At 45.2% G+C, this 19,279-nt stretch overlaps 1 protein-coding gene across 8 annotated transcripts in view; it reads right to left on the bottom strand.

Annotated features, from left to right (window-relative positions):
* Positions 1-19,279, bottom strand: part of Slc16a9 (solute carrier family 16 member 9) — a 48,484-nt gene that overhangs the window by 15,423 nt on the left and 13,782 nt on the right. For 6 of the 8 annotated variants that reach the window (XM_087898216.1, XM_087898215.1, XM_087898219.1 and 3 more), the window contains exon 2: positions 8,957-9,189. The exons of 1 other annotated variant lie outside the window; for it this stretch is intronic. In XM_087898216.1, coding sequence (XP_087754342.1) covers positions 8,957-9,152 — 196 coding nt within the window. In that variant the 5' untranslated portion in view covers positions 9,153-9,189. The remainder of the gene's footprint in view (positions 1-8,956; positions 9,190-19,279) is intronic. One more of the 8 variants, XM_087898218.1, reaches the window with a different exon arrangement.

Genomic DNA, 19,279 nt, shown 5'->3' with positions numbered 1-19,279 from the left:
GGAGCAGTGACCCCTTTCTTACGACCACATGATCCATCCATCCACTGTCAGTTCAAAATGGTTCCATCACAGTGCAACCCAGGAAGGCAACACCTACAGTTCTGAGCACTCTAGATGCTGCTACACGCTAGACGCTGCTACATGCTGGATGCTGCTGCATGCTAGATGCTGCTGCATGTTGGACGCTGCTGCACGCTAGACACTGCTGCACACTAGACACTGCTGCATGCTGGATGCTGCTGCACGCTAGACGCTGCTGCATGCTAGATGCTGATGCACACTAGATGCTGCTGTATGCTAGATGCTGCTGTACACTAGGCAATACACAAGTTACTCTAACAGTCACACTCCATGTTAGCACCCTGGAAAGTAGAGACTGTTGCTATTCCCATTTTTTTGTTGTGTTTTGTTTTAATAAAAGGATGGTGAGTTTACTGTGGAGAAAGTGATTATTGGAGGCAGATTTGAGCTAGGGTTTGGCTTTCCCTCTTGTCAAGTTGTTGAATCTCAGGCAACGGATTCGCACTCCCGGAGGCTTAGTTTCCTCATCCGCAAGTTGAGACCAACAGTTGGCACCTCCTGTAGTTCTGTGCGCGGCTGACTGACGGTCAGAAGTTATCCACGCCTGAATTTGTTCAGTGTAAAAAAGAAAAACACTGTGTGTGACACAGTTCTTGAGACACATTGTGTCTCGCTGACACTGTGCCAGAGGAAACGCTTAGAATCATATAGCACCAAGCTGATTGGAAATGAAGGGTGTTGGAAGAGTCGGCTCTAGTAAAATCATTTCATGTGGAAGGAAAGAGAAATCCCAAGAAGGTGCCTTTCTAGCGCATGGCAGGACAAAGAGCCTCAAAGCTTGCAGTCCAGCCTGAGGGGAAGTCTGGGCAGACACCTGGAGGCAGCAACTGAAGCAGAGACAGGGAGAAACGCTACTTACTAGCTTGCTTCCCATGGCTCACTCAGCCTGCTTCCTTGAACCACCCAGAATGGTGCTCTGGAGCAGCGCCATTCACAGAGGTGGCCTGGAGCCTATCACATCAGTCATTAACCAAGAAGATGCCCACGGCCTTGCCTACAGGCCAATCTGATGCAAGCTTTTTCTCAATGGGAGTTTCCCTCTTCCTAGATTCCCCTAACTTGCATCAAGCTGACAAAACCCTAGCAGGGCATAACTGGAGTCCTTGGTTGGCTCAATTTGTCTTCTCCAAATGGGACGATGCTCTAATTCATGTGAGTGAAGGTCACGAGGAAATGGGAGTGAGGGGTGATGCAGAGGTGGGAATGATGGGTAATGACCTTCACAGAATGTCCCCAAACCAGTGAAGTGTATGTAACCAGACTTGGTCAAGTCCACCCCTGCAGAACAGGACACACCTACGAGTCTCTGTCTTAACAAATAAGATCGCTACTATAATAACCAAGCATTGTTCCTCAGCATCAGGCCAGTCCCAGATGTCAATCAAACAAATCAAAGGGCTGTTCTCCAAGGAGATTTCTTATGTGGCTTTGAGTCTTCCACTTCATAGAAAAGACCTTTGGAATGAAAGCGGTTTGCCCAAATTATGAACCATGAAAAATGATGAAGATGAAAAAAGAGGCTTGCTGGTAGTTCAGCTTGGGATATGTCAAACAGAATAGCCAACAATCAGCGCTGCTTCTCTGGGGAGTCAAGATTCTCCTAGTAAGGAAGTAGTAATAGTCGTGAGGATACCACTTCAAAATACAAGCCAGTATGAGGACCGTGAGAGAGAGGCAGAGCCGCAGAGAGCCTGTTTGGTCACCTGTCCTCAATAAGCCAATTAAATGAGCCAAATTAATAGGGAAAGGCAGAAAGGGGGGATTTATTAATGTGACCAGAGTGGAAAGAGAGGCAAAGAGATCCGGTGACCTTCCCAACCCCGTCGGGGACTGGGGTCCTGACATGAGGGAAGAGGGTTAGATGGAAAGCCAGAGTTACATGCAGTCCGGCAGCAGTGATCTCTGCCCACCCCGGCCTCAGCTCCAAGTCTCTCCAGAAAGGTCATGTCACAGGATGTAAATGCTTCTCTGGAGACAAACTCCTCCTCTGGATTTCCCTAGGTTTAGCCCTGTCTGCTCTCAGTAGGAGGTTCCTGAGGAAACTCTAATTTCTGAGAGTCCATTGTTTCCAAAGCCTTATCCTCAAAAAAAAGGGGGGGGCAGGAGAGTCTCTTTAGAATATTTCCATCGCCTGAAAAAAAGGCAGGTTACAGGGTGTTTGGGGATTTCAGGGGAGCACCTGAGCCTTGAGAAGGCAGTGAAGTATGTTTCCAGTCACAAACGGGATGCAAAAGCAAACACAAAGGAGGGAAAGATACTCGTGGCTTCAGAAGTCGTGTTATAATGAGAAAGGAAGAAAGGGGAAGCTAACACAGAAATCATTTCCTTCATGAATGAGGTTTGTTTGCTTGAGAGGCCTTGAGACCATGATTAAATGTGAGGGGAGTATCAGACAGAGATAATAGAATAAATAAATCAGTGATTCTCAACCTGTGAGTCATGACCCCTTCGGGGGTTGAAGGACCCTTTCACAGAGGTCGCTTAAGATCATCAGAAAACACAGGTATTTACATTGTGCTTCATAACAGTAGCAAAATTACAGTTATGAAGTAACAAATAAAATAATTTTATGGCTGAGGGTCACCACGGTATGAGGCACTGTATTAAAAAGTCGCAGTTAGGAAGGTTGAGAGCCGCTGCAATAAGTGGAGGTCTAAATGTGACAGGGTCTTAAAGGGGAGGGGAGGCTTCTCTTTAAAACTTGGAAGGAAGTCTCATTAAGATCGGGAATGAAGCCGGGCATGTTGGCGCACACCTTTAACCCCAGCACTCACGAGGCAGAGGCAGGCGGATCTCTGTGAGTTCTTAGACCAGCCTGGTCTCCATTAACAAGTTCCAGACCAGCCAAGACTGCAAAGTGAGACTCTATCTCAAACAAACAACCAAAGCAAACTAAAAACAAACAAACAAAAAGACAGAATATGTAGTTTTAAGAAAGAAATTGCACTTTGGGGGAGAGACAATCATTACATTTCTCCTTGTATTTATCTCCTCTAAAAAGTTTCTGAGGACCCAAAAAAAATCAAAGGCCAGCCAATCAAAGGCTGTGTTAAAGCCATAAATTAGCCAGCGTACAATGAGAAATGAAATACAGTGGCAGACAGGTGTGGACCTTGAGTGCAACAAGGGTTTTCTGACAGAATGATCCCGGGCACATGGGTGCCTTAAGTCTTCCTCCACCGCCAGGTGCCCGGGGTGGCAGGCTCTCCACCTCACTGCCATCATGAGTTTCAGATTCACCCTTAGAAAGATAATCTTGGATCACATATACATTAACTGACTCTGTTGGCTGGTTGGCCTGCTGATATTTGTATGAAATAGTGCCAAAAAAGTAACCAAAACTCACCTAACCACTGGCCCAGAAAGGCCTGGTACTTGGGGACTTCCTCCCCATGAAGGACCCAGAGAGTGGAAGTCAGTTCTTGAAGGAGTTAAGGGTCCTTAGCAGCTCAGGGCTAGTCCTCATAGTCAGCCCCGACAGCCCTCACAGCTCTTTGAGCCGGTGCGCCTGCCTGCGTTGGCTTTGTCTCTACTGACTCACACTGGCAGGAGCTTTGCAGGCAAGAGGAATTAAGAACCAAAACTGGCAGAAGGGGACAGCTGACTCTGCCTTGATGCTCACACTAAAGGATGAAAAGCGTCCTTCCGTTGTTTCAGCAGTGAGGTTGACTCCATTCTTCTCCTTAAACTTGGAGAATGACATGGGAACTGGGGGGAGGGGGGGCTTTAGCACATCTCGGAATACGGCAAAGCCATTACGTCCTCTGCTTCAGTGACCTGCCACTCCTTCTGTGCTTGTCCAGATCACCCACAGAAACAACAACAGGAAACAGATACTAAGAGATTTATTGTGAGGGATCTGTGGGCTAAGGGCCAGGCGATACTTGCCTGGGTAGGCAAGTCTAAGGAAGATCCATAAGGGCAAGCCACCAGGAGGAGCCAACTGGGACTCTCGGGTACAGGCTGAAGCTGCAGGCTCAGGCAGAACTGTTGTTTTCTGGGCAAGCTCCATTCTCTTCTGAAGTCCACCCAGATTATCTAGGATAAACTCTTTCTCTGAAAGCCGATGGCGTGCTTACATCTTAAAACAAAACCAAAAAAACCTTCCCAGCAATGCCAACTTTAGGATTTGAGTAACCAGAGGATGAATGTACCCAAACTGACCCAGAAAACCAACCCTCTCCCGTCATGAGCCCTCTTCTTCAGCCAAATTCATCTCACCACAATGTGTTGTGAACAGCGCAGACCCACCCACCTCAGACAATCCCAACACTAGTCAAGAAAACAAAAGGAGGGCCAAGTGGTGGTGCTACACGCCTTTAATCACTTGGAAGGCAGAGGCAAAGTGGGGCTCTGTGAGTTTGAGGCCAGCCTAGCCTACAGCACAAGTTCTAGGACAGCCAAAACTATACAGAGAAACTGTTTTGGGGGGAAAAAAACCCAAACATATAAATAGATAGATATAGTGTGCATAGACATACATATGTATATATGTGTATACACACACACATATGAAAAGAGGACTGAAGAGGTCACTCAGTTGATAAAGTGTTTGCTGTGCATGAAGACCTGAGCTCCTCTCCAGAACCTTATAGAAAGAAGGGTTTGGAGCTTTATGCTGTAATCCAAGTGCTGGGAGAGGGGGGCTAGGGAGTTCCCAAGGATTCATTGGCCAACCACATCCATGAATCTGAGAGTTGAAGCTGGCTAACACCTGGGGAAGAACTTAAGGTTGATCTGCAGTCTCTACATGCATCCAGAAGTGCATGTACCAACACACACACACACAAACACACACACACACACACACACTTCCAGATGTGTTTCCTCTCCTACCACTTCCTTTTACCAAGTTCTTCTTTGAGCTCTTAGAGTTTCTCTTTTCTTTTTTTCCTTTTTTAAAGATTTATTTATTTAGTTTACAGTATTCTGTCTGCATTTAAGCCTGCAGGCCAGAGAGGGCACCAGATTTCATTATAGATGGTTGTGAGCCACCATGTTGTTGCTGGGAATTGAACTCAGGACCTCTGAAAAACAATCAGTGCTCTTAACCTCTGAGCCATCTCTCCAGCCCAGAGTTTCTCTTTTCTATGTTCATCCTCAAAAGCTTTGAGTTGAAAAGTCCAAATACCTCGTCATCTTGTAGCTGGTGTCAGGCCGGAAGAAGGTGAATGACCTGTCCAAGGTCACCTGACTAAAAGGTGATTGAGCCAGGACTTAAGCTCAACTCTGACTTCACCTCAGATCCTTTGGAGTACTGGCTCTCTTCCTGATCTTGTTAATGTTTCAAATTCCACATATTTTAGAAATTTCTTTTTGCTTGAAGGAAGTGAAAAGTTCATTTTTCTAAAAAGCCAGCAATTTGGATCTGCCTCATTTAGAATATATTCACTTTTACTTTAATAGTCCCTTACATTTATGATATCAGAAGGATGTGGAATAGCAGCCCATTGATTTATGCTTTGAGATCAGTGAGATAATTTGTTATTGGTGTTCTTGAGAGCATCAGAAGGTTAGAGAGCTGTGTGAGAAAATGAGTTCATGCTGCCCAGGTGATTTCCAGATACACTTGGCGTTTCCTGGATGCCCGGTGAAAGGTAATTTGCACCGCACAGACAACAGGGTTGGCAGCCAAAAGTTTGCCTGTACAAAATGAAGTTTGGAATGGTCTCTGTGTATTTTAAAATGGGCTCATGCTTGAGAAATACAATCATTTAAGAGAAAAATCAGAAATCGGATCAGATAGGTAATACCCAAATAGATTGGGAGCTTAACTCTTCCAAAGGATCAGCCTAGCGCGCCTTTTCCTTCTCTGTGTTGTTCTAGGAAGATGTGAGCAGGTGCACAGATTATCAACTGCTGCATTCAAAACACAGCCAGAATTCTTGGCATTCCTAAACATCTTAAGAGACTTGGGAGGGCAGGCCCAGCATCATAGAAGCCTAGACCTGAAGGACTGGACGCCAAGGTAGGGCAAGAGGAAGCTGGGCTTTTGAGTGGCCCAAGAGTGGGTAACAGTAGAGGACTGGCTTGATTCTGTGTCAAAGCAACTGAATGGCTCCAAAGGGTAAACATTAAGATGAATTGCCAAACTGGCTTCTTAGACTAGAGGAGTCCAGTTTCTAGGGCTATGATCTGCTGTCACTGCCATGAAATTCTTAGGAATTCTTAAGCAAGGAGTCTCTGTTTTCATATCTCTCTGGGGCTTATAAACTATGTAGACAGTCCTATTTAAATTGAAGACAGCTGCCCCTGGACATTGAGACATATGTGGTCAACCTAGAAAGTTGGAGACATTGGCCCAGGGATGTGGAGCTGTTGACTCAGGGATGTGGAGATGTTGTGGAGCTACAGGTCAGTCTTGATTTTTTTGTTTGTTTGTTTTTGGTTTTTCGAGATAGGGTTCTCTGTAGCTTTGGAGCCTGTCCTGGAACTCCCTCTGTAGACCAGGCTGGCCTCTAACTCCTCCTGCCTCTGCCTCCCAAATGCTGGGATTAAAGGCGTGCACCACCACCGCTTGGCTTTACAGGTCAGTTTTTAAGGGAGATCAACTTCAGCTCCTACACCAGTGTCCACGTTCCACATCCCAGAGGCCATCAACTCCAGCTCTTACATCAATGCACACACTCCACATCCCACATGCCATTAACTCTCTTCTTCCTCCTGTACCAGCTCCAGAATAAGCCCATATGCTAAGGGGAATATATTTGGAGTTATCCTTTGATTCTTTTCTGGAATTGCTAATAGATACAATGAAATATAAGAAAATGCTGTAAGATCTAGCCACACCAGGTTGCTTTCTAGAAGGCCACGTGTTCAAATCTCTCTATGAATATACTAGCCTCTTGTGTTTTGGCAATTTTACAAGCAGTCTTTCTTTTAATTTTACCACTGCACATGTATTGTATGTGCCCATATGTATGCATGTGCACTATGTATGTGCAAGTGTCAAAGGAGCCCAGAGGACATTGGATTCCCCTGGAACTAATATTCCAGGCAGTGGTGAGCCACCTCATATGGCTAGGAAGTAGACCAGGTCCTCTATAAGGACAGCGTGTGCTCTCAACCACAGAGCCATCTCTCCAGCCTTGCAATATTTATTTTTTAAAAATGTTTTCAAACAAATCCTGGACAAATTTCCTGTTTCTCTTGATTCTGGAACGTCACAATTTTCTCCACTTGTTTAGTCATGCTTAGTTATCTTATCTAAGAAGGCCAGGGGAGACTACGGGTTTTCCCCAAGGCTATGCATCTTGTTTTGGTATTAAAAACTGGATGCCATTGGTTCTTTTTTCCACAGCAACCCCCTTAATAGCCAAGAGACAGACATATCTTAAAAGAATGACTAATGCTTGCTTTAAGCAGACTTTCATAAATCCATTTCAAAACTTAAAAACACCTTATGAGCCATCACACCCAACATTCCCAGTTTCTCCACAGTTTAGAGATTGGGTTTTGTTCTTGGAATCATGGTTTGTAGCACACAGGACGACTTCACGGGTACCATCCCATCTCTGCCTGTCTTAGCACACAGGAAGGGACTCCAGGAGTACCTATCCACCTCTGCCTGTATCAGCAGTCCATTTGGTATTTAAATAATGCCAGATAAGGTAGAGAAATAGTCATTAAGAATCACTGCAGAATTCAAATTGTGACTCCAGGCACCGAACTGATATATGATATTCATGGTCAGAAAGATAATTTTTAAAAATCCTTTGCTGTTTGCTTTAAGCACGGAAATCACTATTACACTGCCAACCTCTGTTTACCAAAATAGATCTACATATAAGCCCCGTGAAAAGCCCAAAGAACACCACCACGTGAGATACGACTGCCCTTGCTGTGTGATACTCTTCTGGGGAGGTCTTTGTAATTGATGGACACGTGAACGGAACCTAGTGCAAATCCCAGACAAGTCAGAGCTTGAAAGACACGGAGATCGCCTGCATACCGTGACCATGCCAGCCCACAGCATTCACCCTCTGAATTATGAGATCCCTGGGACGATGTGTGCTCCTTGTTAGATGGTGAGCCGTGTATGTGTGTGGTGTGTGCGTGTGTGCGTGTGTGCGTGTGGAAGTCGGAAGACAGCACTATTGTTCATGTTCTTCGATGTTAAGTCCCCCCTATTTTTCAAGACAGAGTCCCTAATGAACCCAGAGGTAATCCAAGGTAAGTAGGCTGGCTGGTCAGTGAACCCCAGGGATCCACTTGTCTCTACCTCGCCAGCTCTGGGATTATAAGTATGCGCTAAAACAGCCAGCTTTCCTAAGGAGTACTGGGGATCAAACTGAAGTCCTCACGCCCAATATGCACTTAATATCTGAGTTGTCTCCCCAGCCCCTATGCCCCGTGAGCCTCTTTAGAGGCAGGAAACCTATGTTTGCAGCACAACTTTTTATTTCTTAAGATTTTATTTTATTTCAATATTTGTATATGCATGTATCTCATTATCTCTCCCTCCCTCCGTCTCTCTCTCTCTCTCTCTGTGTGTGTGTGTGTGTGTGTGTGTGTGTGTTCACATGTGTGTGAGGGTGCCACAGAGGCCAGAAGGGGGTGTCCGATCTCCTGGAGCAAAAGCAGTGTACCTTCTTAACCACAGAACCATCTCTCTCGCTCTTCGGCTGTTTGTCTCCACCCTCTGACATGACGCCTGTCACTTTGGCGATGAACTGTAGGCCTGTGGAATTCCGTACTTTCACACAGACTCATCACAGCCAAGGAACAGCCGCTACATCTTGACGGTGACGAGCAGGGAAATACACATGAGGCTTCAAATGTGGAAAAGCCCTCCGTGCCCCGTGCCATGCTGATAATATGGCAACTGCAATTGAAGGATTAAAGAGTAAGAAAACACACAAACAGAGCCACTTACTTGCAAGTAAGCCGACTCCACTCGCCAGGGATCCCACCCAAGCTGTTTTTCCTTTTCCTTCACCGAAGGCATCCAACCATTCTATGTACAAGACCCCGACGGCCAACGGGGATCCATAACAGAGGAACTGAGTGAAGAAGGAGACGGCCACAATCACCCAGCCCCACCCGCCATCAGGTGACTTCGGAAACTCCATGGTGAGATGACGTCAACGTGGTGTTTCTCTGTAGGTACTAAAAAAAAAAAAAAAAAAAAAAAAAAACAGAAAAGAGAAAAAAACATTTAGAATGTGACCAGCACAAGATTTGGGATTAAAATACTCTTCCTGGAATGGAGGATGAGATGGGTCAGTAGTTAAGAACACTGTCTGTTCTTGTAGAAGACCGGAGTTTGTTTCCTAGAACCCATGTTGAGTGGCTCACAACTACTGATAACTTTTACAGCTTTAGGAGCTCTCACACCCTCTTCTGGACTCTGTAGGTACTGCACTCACACACACACACATACACGTGCATGCATACACACACACAAATAATTAGAAGTAAAATAAATCCTTAATATAAATAAAAATTAAATATCTTTTTCTTAATTAAAAAAAAGACTACCTAAACATTTACATGGATGATTACAAAATGTGGTTGCCATATCAAACTTACATTTTCATCTGTAATTTGTAAAATTTCATGCAACCACTGGTACATGCCTTTTAATTATAAAAAGGCAGGTCGTGAACTATCTTTCCTAACCTTGACCTCCTTCACCAGGCTTCCGTCTTTTCACAATCATAAGAAAGCCTCCTTGTTTTTATTTCTGAGACTCTCCAGGAAGTGGAGAGTTAGAAAGGAAGAGACTTAATCAGGGTGTTCTTGGGTCAGAACTTATGCAGAGGAATGATGTGGTATTTCCCTCTGTGTGCTGTGATTGCCATTAATGAATAAAGAAACTGTTTTGGACCTATAGCAGGGCAGAACTTAGCTAGGTGAGAAAAACTAAAGTGAATGCTGGGAGAAAGAAAGGTATAGCTAGAGAGAAGCCATGGGGCCACCGGAGACAGATGCTGGGAACTTTAGCCAGTAAGCCACAGCCACGTGATGATACACAGATTAATAGAAATAGGTTAAATTAATATGTAAGAGTTAGCCAATAAAAAGCTAGAGCTAATGAGCCAAGCAGTGATTTAATTAACATTGTTTCTGTGTGATTATTTCAGGTCTAAGCCAGCTGGGCAGCCAGGAACCAACAAGAGGCCCCTCCTCCTACAGGGGAGCAAAGCAGAGGGAAGAAGAAAGAGGTTAAAGGGAAAAAGATTGAATCAGGTCACTAGGCTTGGAGGCAGGGGCTCTAACCTGCTGAGCCATCTCCCTAAATACAATCTCCCTGAAACCCACAAGATGGAAGAGGAAAACAAACAGCTTAAGTTATGGTTTGCCCTCTAACACACACTGAGCTATGAGCATGCCCACTCCCCACAATGAATAAAAACAATGGGATTTTTAGGAAGGAAGAGGCCTGGGCACTTGGGAAGTGTTTTCAATCCAGTCCTGGGGCTGGCCTTCACACCATCAACCCTGCTCACCTGTGATGACCATAGGAAGCTGTGGTGAGCTCAGGTGAGGAATTCTTGTCCCTAAGCGCTGTCAGCTGAAGGCCTTTTGCCAACTATGATTCTAGCAGCAGGGGCAAGGGTGCTTTAGCTCCTGGCATTTGGGGGGGGAGATGATGGCACATCCCAGCCTTACCTGAGCACCCTCCCAGGGCTACCTCACATACGAGTAAGCAAAATCAAGTGAGCGTTCTTTTATTTTGTTCTTTTGATAAGAATCAGCATTTGGACATTTGTTTCACGCGTTGACCATCCTTTAAGGTTTCACAAAATTCTAGTCTCTTTTTTTATTTATTATTTTTTTAACCAGTGTACAGTAGCCCACCATATGGCTACTGCTTACTCCTGTACTCATTTCTGTGCAGACTAGAAAACAAAATTGTAATGACTCAAAACTGAAAAAAAAAAAAAAGTCCTAGACGTTCTATCTCTTTTATGTCTATGGCTTCTGCTTTTTATTTTATTACTTTTTTCCTATTTGTGTCTCCGTGTGCACCCACACGCATGCCCACAGTACACGTGTGGCTAGCAGAGGACGACCTGGGGAAGTCAGTTTCTTCCTCCCAAAGTGTGCTCTGGAGCTTGAACTCAGGTCGTCAGGTTTGGCAAGCACCTTCACCTGCTGTGCCGTGTTGCTAGCCCCTCATTGATTTTCTGGACGCGGTCTTCCGCTGGCCTAGAACTTATCACTAAGGCTAAGCTGGCTGGCTGGTAAGTCCCACAGGGTTACTTGTTGTCCCCCCAACCCACCCAGACATGTGGGTGCTGGGATCCAACAAAGACTCGTGTGCTTCTGTGGCAAACACAATTCCTGTCCAGAATCCCCTTTAAGGAAAACACACGCTGTAAGGCAGGAACAACCAAACACCTAATAGGATGGACAGGCTCTGAAATGACAACTGAAAGCCAATTGCATTAAAAACCCGAAATTATCACTCTCTGGGAAAGTGAAGGCTGACAGGCAGAGGTAGATTATTGGGGGGGGGGGGATGGACTTTTCTGGAAGGTGAAGGTGAACACTGTGTCCCTCAAAAACCTAAACAATTCCTTTCTTCAGAGACAACCTTTGTCCCACCTTGCCATGGGTCATGCTCGGGTGATATTTCGACACAGAGGGCAAGTGGAGTCATTTCTCACCGGAAGTGATTAGGACGGCAAGTCTTGGAAAAAGGAAGTGCCTATTAAGCTAGCCACGGGGACTTGATAGGCAAGTTTTCGCGTCAACAACTGAGGGGAAGTGAAAGCAGCCAAGCAGGAGCTGAGGCAGAAGGCCTCTTGTGCCAGGGGCTTGCTTTACAAGTGGGATTCATGAGAGGGTGGCTTAGGCATGAGGAACAATGGGACTCTCAGCAGGAGGGAAGGATGGGTGAAGGTGAAGAGGGATGCGCTCACAAGGTGAGGCCCATCGCACTCTGGTGACATGTAAGGATGTGCACCCTACATCCAACGTAGAATTCCTTCTATACCTTAGCAATGCACCGGTGACCTTTCCACGGCTGGGACAAGATAACTCACCAAAATCAGCTTGGCAAAGGGCTTATTTTGGCTCACTGAGTGGATACAGTCCATCATGGTGGAGAGACACGGCAGCGGGAGTGAGAGCAGTCAAGCTCTGATGCTGGGCTCATTCTCCTTTTTATTCAGTTCCGTACCCCCAGGCCATGGGCTGGTGCAGATCACACTGAGAATGGCTCATCCCCCCCCCCCCCCCCGCCCAGGTACACTTTCCTAAAACCACCCTCGTCGATGCACCCAGCGATGTGTTTCCATGGTGATTCTGAATCCAGTTAGGTTGAGAATCATCATCACACATGGAAACTCCTACCATTAATAACCCACTCGTGTTATCTAAGCAATGGACTTTTACCCTGCCCTCAATCAGAAGTGCCACTTGGTACCAGAAGACACTGTTTTGTTTGGCATCAAGACCCATAAGCCACTTCCAGGGTTGAGGAATCTCATTCACGCACTAGTGCGGAAATAGGCATCAAGGAAAGGCACACATTGTACATTCTAGTAAATTCTTTGAGAACTTCAGATCTCTGAACTACACTGTTGCTAAAGAACTGAATTACACTCAGAGGCCTCTTGAAAACTTGTGTAATTTCTGTCAAACAATAGGGTATACTAGGCCATTTATAGAACAACATTAATTTACACTGTATTTTTCCCCCTTTTGTTGAAAATAGGGTTTTTCAGGGGACCAGAGAGATGGCTCAGCGGTTAAGAGCACTGACTGCTCTTCCAGAAGACCAGGGTTCAATTCCCAGCACCCACATGGCAACTCACAACTGTCTGTAACTCCAAGATCTGACACTGTCACACAGATACAGGGAGGCAAAACACCAATGTGCATAAAATAAAAATAAATTTAAAAAAGAAAGAAAATAGTTTTTTTTTTTCTCACAGAATATATCCTGATTATGGTTTCCTCTCCGTACCCCTTTCTGTCTCTCATTAGATAACAGGCTTCTAAGGGATAATACAAAAAAAAAAAAAAGCAAAAACTAGCACATTGGAATAGGACAAAACAAATGGAGGAAAAGAACCCAAGAGAAGGCACAAGAAACAGACATAGCTGCAGAGACTCACACACTCAGGAACCCCAGAAAAACACTAAACCGGAAACCATAGTACTGTAGGGTAAAAAAGTTTTATTGAAACCTAAGATAAAATAAAATAAAGGGAAAAGAGAAGCCTCGACCCTTCATTGAGACAAAGAACTTCCAAAGACGCCATTGAATATGTTCTCTGCTGGCCATCTACTGCTGGGCACGGGGCCTGCCTTTAAGGGTTGTTTGTTTCTCCAAAGAGATTCCCTTACAGAAAACTAGACTATTATCTGCAAGCGGTTCCCAATTGGCAATAACTTCTGGGTTAGGCATGAGGACGTGTGTCTCCTTCCAGCTCTAGGACCCCATCTGGTGCAGACCCATGAGGCCCCATGCATGCTGTCTCAGTCTCTGTGAGTCCACATGTGTGTCTTGCTGATTTCGAGGGCCTCGTTTTCTTGGTGTCCCCCATCCCCTTTGGCTCTTATACTCTTTCTACCTCCTCTTCCACTGTTCCCTGGAGCCTGAGGGGAGGGATTTGATGGAGACACCCCTTTTAGGGCAGTGCACTCTATTTCATAACTTAAAATTAACCGTGTGTGCCCTGGACCACCGTTGAAGAAGAAATCATGAAAGCAGTTACGACAGCACTTAACTGGGCTATCAGATGGAGGGTCAGTCTCTGCCATGGGGCTGGGGTTTGCTCTGTTAGGAGGAAGTGAGCTGGAAGTCTTTCCTCCAGAATAGGAAAAGCCCCACTGAGGAAAGGCCCACGTTACCCAGTAAACATCTTCCCCGGGCCTCACATTACACTTCATTCCACGCTCATTTCTTCCATCAGCTCTTGACTGCTCCTAGGTTTGATGGAGAAGAAGAAAGTTTATCGTAGCTATAAGGGAGGATATAGGAGAGGCAGGGACATAAGACCAGGCTGAGCTGGGCCTTGTAGAAGAGGAGACGGGAAGGGAGGAAGGAGAGAGGGAAACCAGGTTCAGCAGTCAGGAGGCCAAAGGTACAAGAATGAAAGAGGCAGGGAACCAAAATGTTTGGATTATAAAGAGAAAAGCCTCTGGGGGGAGTGCAGCCCTGTCCCTGGGCTGGCGAGTTTAGGGTAGAGGCTGGGTGTGCAGAACTAGACTCTGTACCTGGTAGGAACTGAGGGATGCTGGGAGAACCTGGTGGCCAGGCCCAGCTTTGATATGTTAAATGGGCACCTTGGCCGATTGTCCTGGGTTTGAAACTTAATAGCTAGCAAAAAAAAATTTTTTTGGTTTTGTTTTCTGGGAGAGAGGCTGTCAGAAACGCCCATTTGACATTTAGATCAACACTTAGCACTGACGTACGTTTCTTTAAATGCACTCATGTGGACAAAGGTGATTTGTTTTTTTTAATCCAGAGTGATGAACAATGTCCTTCCCCACCACAACTCATCTCTAACGGCCTCTTTCTGAAAGTTATTTATAACTTCTCTCTAAAGATTCATAGATTACTTTTTTCCACTTGAAATAAGAAAAGAGGCTGAAGACAGTACTTTCTTGTTTGTTTGTTTGTTTGATGTCTTATCACAATCAAAATGACTTGTAACACACTGACCGCAAGAGCTTTGGAAAAATGGCTGATTACAGGTTGGTTTAAATCTAGTCACTTGGGAAGTGAGTTTAAAAAACCGTAACCCAAGTTGTCATGGTGACTCATACTTTTGTGATCCTGGCACTGAGGAGGCTGAGGCAGGGGGACTGGTAGCTCAAGCCTGTGCTAAAGAGAACAGAAAGAAATGGAGGCAGGAAGAGTAGAAGGTGAGGAGTAAAGGGGAAGGGAGCTCCACACGTCCCTCAGCTATGAGGAACATCATTTTCGGTGCCTGGAAAGGTGAAAAACATAGGGAAGGACGTGAAGAATTGGACCCTCATTCTTTGCTGGTGCAAACAGAAAGGCAGAGCCCCTTGGGAAAGTAGTTTGAGCACAGGAAGCCTGAAGGACACAGGGGTCCTTTAGGTGGTAAAGCTATATAAAAAGCAGGCTGGGAAGATGGCGCGGTGGGTGGGTTAGGGCTGTTTCTATGCCAGCTTCCAGACCTGAGCCCTATTACCCTGAAGCCACATGAAGGTGAAGAGAGCATGACTCCATGGATTTCACAACATTGTCCTGACCTCCACACGTGTGCCACCGCATAAAGAACATCGACCCCATGTTCCACAACATTGTCCTGACCTCCACATAAGTGTCACGACACCCGCACTGCCCCCTTCCCCAAACCCCAACTAATAACTGTAACCAAAAGTAGACTACGTTGAAGGTAACATAATTTTTGGAATTCACTGAAAACTATTTTTAGGACATATGACATGGGTTGATTTTATCGTAAGTGAATATCTCAATAAAGCCATTAACATAAAGCACTTGATATCTAACAAAAATATTTGTTTGAGTCCTGACCCCAGTGTCGGTAGGTAACGAGTTTCATAATAGTAGACCCACTCTGCCAGAAGACTTTCTGCCACCAGTACATCCCTCTGCCCTAAACAGTGACTACTGCCCCCAGCAAACACACATGGTCTATCCTCTGCCAACTCAGGGTAGGGATTGGGATACTAGGAACTTAAAAATAGTCACCCAATAGAAGAAAGACAGGAGATGTAAACTAGTCTGTATGTAAGTGATAGGGTTCATGAATATTTAATACAGACCAAGGAGCCAACATCCGCCAAGGGTGAGTGAAGAAGGCAGTTATAACACAACCACACAATGCAGGATTATTTAGCAATGACCAGATGAGATGAAAGAATAGGTGAAGCTGTAAACGTCTTGAGCTAAGAGCAAGAAGCCCAGGGAGAAAGGCTACTCAAGGAGACCTGGCTTCCGGACCAAGGACACTGAGGCTTTGGAGAGGAGTTTGGTGGGACTATGGATGGCTTTGAGACTTCTCTGGTGTGAAAACATTTGACAGGTGATGGTGGAGATGGCTACTCTACTCACAACATGCTAAATATCACCAAAATGGAAATTTTACATAGCTGACTGCTGTGGCATGTGAAATATAACTGCTATGTGAAATATTTTTCCAAATGAATGTCCACTCCAGCTGGCCCCATTTGCCTAAAGTCATTGTACAGTCTCTTCTGATTGCTTGGTTTTACTATTGCAAATGATACTTTGATAAAAAAACAGTTTTTGTTTGTTTTAAGACAAGGCCTCAGATGATAGTCCAGGCTGGCCCCCCAAATCCCTGTTTGAAGATGACTTGCACTTTGGTGTGTGTGTGACAGGGTTTCTCTATAGCTTTGGAACCTGTCCTGGAACTCTCTATAGACCAGGCTGGTCTCGAACTCCCAGAGATCCGCCTGCCTCTGCTTCCGGAGTGCTGGGATTAATAGCATGCACCACCACTGCCCATCGGACAACTTGTACTTCTGGTCCTCCTGTTCCACGCCCCCAGTGCTGTGATTACAGATGGGGGCCACCACTCTTAGTGTATTTTTGGGAGGGAATTGATCACAGCCAGGCAAACACTCTATCCCCTGAGCGACAGGCCTATGGTCTGCATAAAACATATATTAATTATATCATTAAATTTGGGTTTCATCTCCAACAGATCTCATTTTGTGCATACAAATATTCCAGGGCAGGAGCTAACACACATGGTAGCTTGTCGGGCCAACATATATGAGAGATTGTGGGTTAAGTCCCCAGAAATGTTCCCCAAAAGAAAAACAATCCAAAACACTAAAAGCAAATCTCCAACACTTCTGATTTTTAGAGCATTTTCGGTAAGGGATCTTCAACCAGTATTGGGACACATCTCCTTTTTGAATTTGTGGTTCCAGGTCTCAGTGTTCTAGTGAGTCAAGAGCATGGTCATTCTGACCCTGAGAAATTCATCTGGCAAGCTCTCTACACACACTAATGCCAGCACTCACTACAGACTACTCTACTGGCAAGCCTACCGCTTCCGCTTCCGATTAGCCTCCTGGGGGATTCTAATACTGTGCACCTGGAAGCAAGAATCACTGTCCTGAGGAATGGCAGAACACACTCTGGTCAACTGTCCCACGGCTCCCTCAACAAGGAAGGCCACTGGAAGGGAAGGAAGAGGACAGGAGGAGGCTTTGGGCAAACAGAGGGACTAGGGCAAGTGTCAGTCCCTCCGCCCTGGCTTAGTCATCCAGGAAGCTGTAACAAAGTACTATAAACTGTGTGGTTTATGAACAATAGGAGTTTATCACACAGTTCCTGAGAACCAGGAGGCCATGTTCAAGGCCCGCTCTTCCATGTGTGAGGGTCACTTTCTGCTCAAGAGAAAACTGCCTTCTTATTGAGTCCCCACACATTTTGGGGATGGGTGGGGGTGCAGCTCTGTTGTCCCCCACATCTTAGGACCTCGTCTCTTCCCAAAGGCCCCGTGCCTAACACTCATAATCCCATTATTTTAGAGATCCAAATTTTGATATTATTGGGGGTTTTCAGACAAATTTTCCTGTGTAGCACAGGTTAGCCTAGAAAGCATGCTCCTCTTGCCTCAGCCTTGCCGGGCATGCTAGAATCCAAGTATGATAAACCATGTTTCTTCTAGACAAAGGGAGGATGTAAGAATTTAGGTCACAGAACACCCCACTCCCATCACCCATCCACAACAGCCAGGCTTTAGGTCTGTCCCTTATCCACACCCTGAAAATCTTGATCAAACAGCCCATCCAGACTTTCAAGGAGAAATGAAAAAAAAAAATCTTGTACAATAGTAACCATAGTCAAAGCCACTGACTTTAGGAAGATGCAGGAGAAGGCACTGTTTCTGACATACCAACCATAACTTCTCCTAAGAATCACAGATGGTGGTGCAGGTAAGTAGATCTCTGTGAGTTCAAGACCAGCCTGGTTCTGCACAGCAATTTCCAGGCCAGCCAGGGCTATACAGTAAGACTGTCGGGAGAAGGAAAGAAGGAAGAAAGGGAAGGAAAGAGGGAGAGAGGGAGGGAGGAAGGGAAGGAGGGAGGAAAGGAGGGAGGGAGGAAGGGAGGGAGGCTTGAATCTTTACCATTGTAATATCAGATAATATGACTCGTGACTATCTAAACTATCAAGCTATCTATCTGTCTATCTATCTACCTACCTATATATCTATCTAGACTATCATTATCTCATTCTTTCATATGTGAACATCCATTCTCTAACAAAAACAGAATAAAACTCTGTGAACTGCAGCACTATAGAGGGAAATGGACATTTTGCAGAGGGAAGTAAGTCAGGCCCTCAGAGACAAATACTGAACATTCTCATTCACAGGTGGCAGGTAAGGAAGTTTGTCACCTTAGAGCATCTTGTAGGACAGAGGACACCAGAAGCAAGCAGAAGTGACAGGAAGGGAGACAGGGCTGGAAAATAGCTACCAAAATCCAGTTAAAGCAGGATTCATCCCAATGTTCTTTAGCATTGTAGGGTAACTTCAGTTAGGAACATTTCACTACAAATTCTATGATAATTGAAACAGACATAAAATGATAAATATTTGAAGCAATAGGAATTGCTAATTACCCTGATACAACTGTTATACTCTGCACACGTGTACTGAACCATGACACCGTACTCCACAAATACGTACAAATACTATGTCAATTAAAAATAAAATTCAACCAGGTGGTAGTGGCGCACATCTTTAATCCCAGCACTCGGGAAGCAGAGGCAAGCGGATCTCTGTGAGTTCAAGGCCAGCCTGGTCTACAAGAGCTAGTTCCAGGACAGGCTCCAAAGCTACAGAGAAACCCTTTCTCAAAAAAACCAATAATAATAATAATAATAATAATAATAATAATAATAATAATATTCAAACCAGGCAGTGGAGGCACATGCCTTTAATGCCAGCACTCGGGAGGCAGAGGCAAGCAGATCTCTGTGAGTTCAATGCCAGCCTGGTCTACAGAGAGAGTTCCAGACAGGCTCCAAAACTACAGAGAAACCCTGTCTCAAAAAACAAAAACAAAACAAAAAGATTCCAATGAATTCTAAAAGGTAATAACTAGTTCCTTTCTTTCTTTATTTTTTTAAAGCCAAACACTCAGAGATGTCTGCTATAGTCCTTAGTGTGCAAGGCAGGGTTGACTTGTTAGTGTATGGGCCCAGACCAAGAACATACCGTGGCTATGAACTGTCATGTGAAGCCCTCTTAACCCTCTC

This window comes from Myodes glareolus, chromosome 18, assembly GCF_982192425.1.
Source record: "Myodes glareolus chromosome 18, mMyoGla1.1, whole genome shotgun sequence".
Lineage (NCBI taxonomy): Eukaryota > Metazoa > Chordata > Mammalia > Rodentia > Cricetidae > Myodes > Myodes glareolus.
This window is presented reverse-complemented; position numbering and strand designations above follow the sequence as displayed.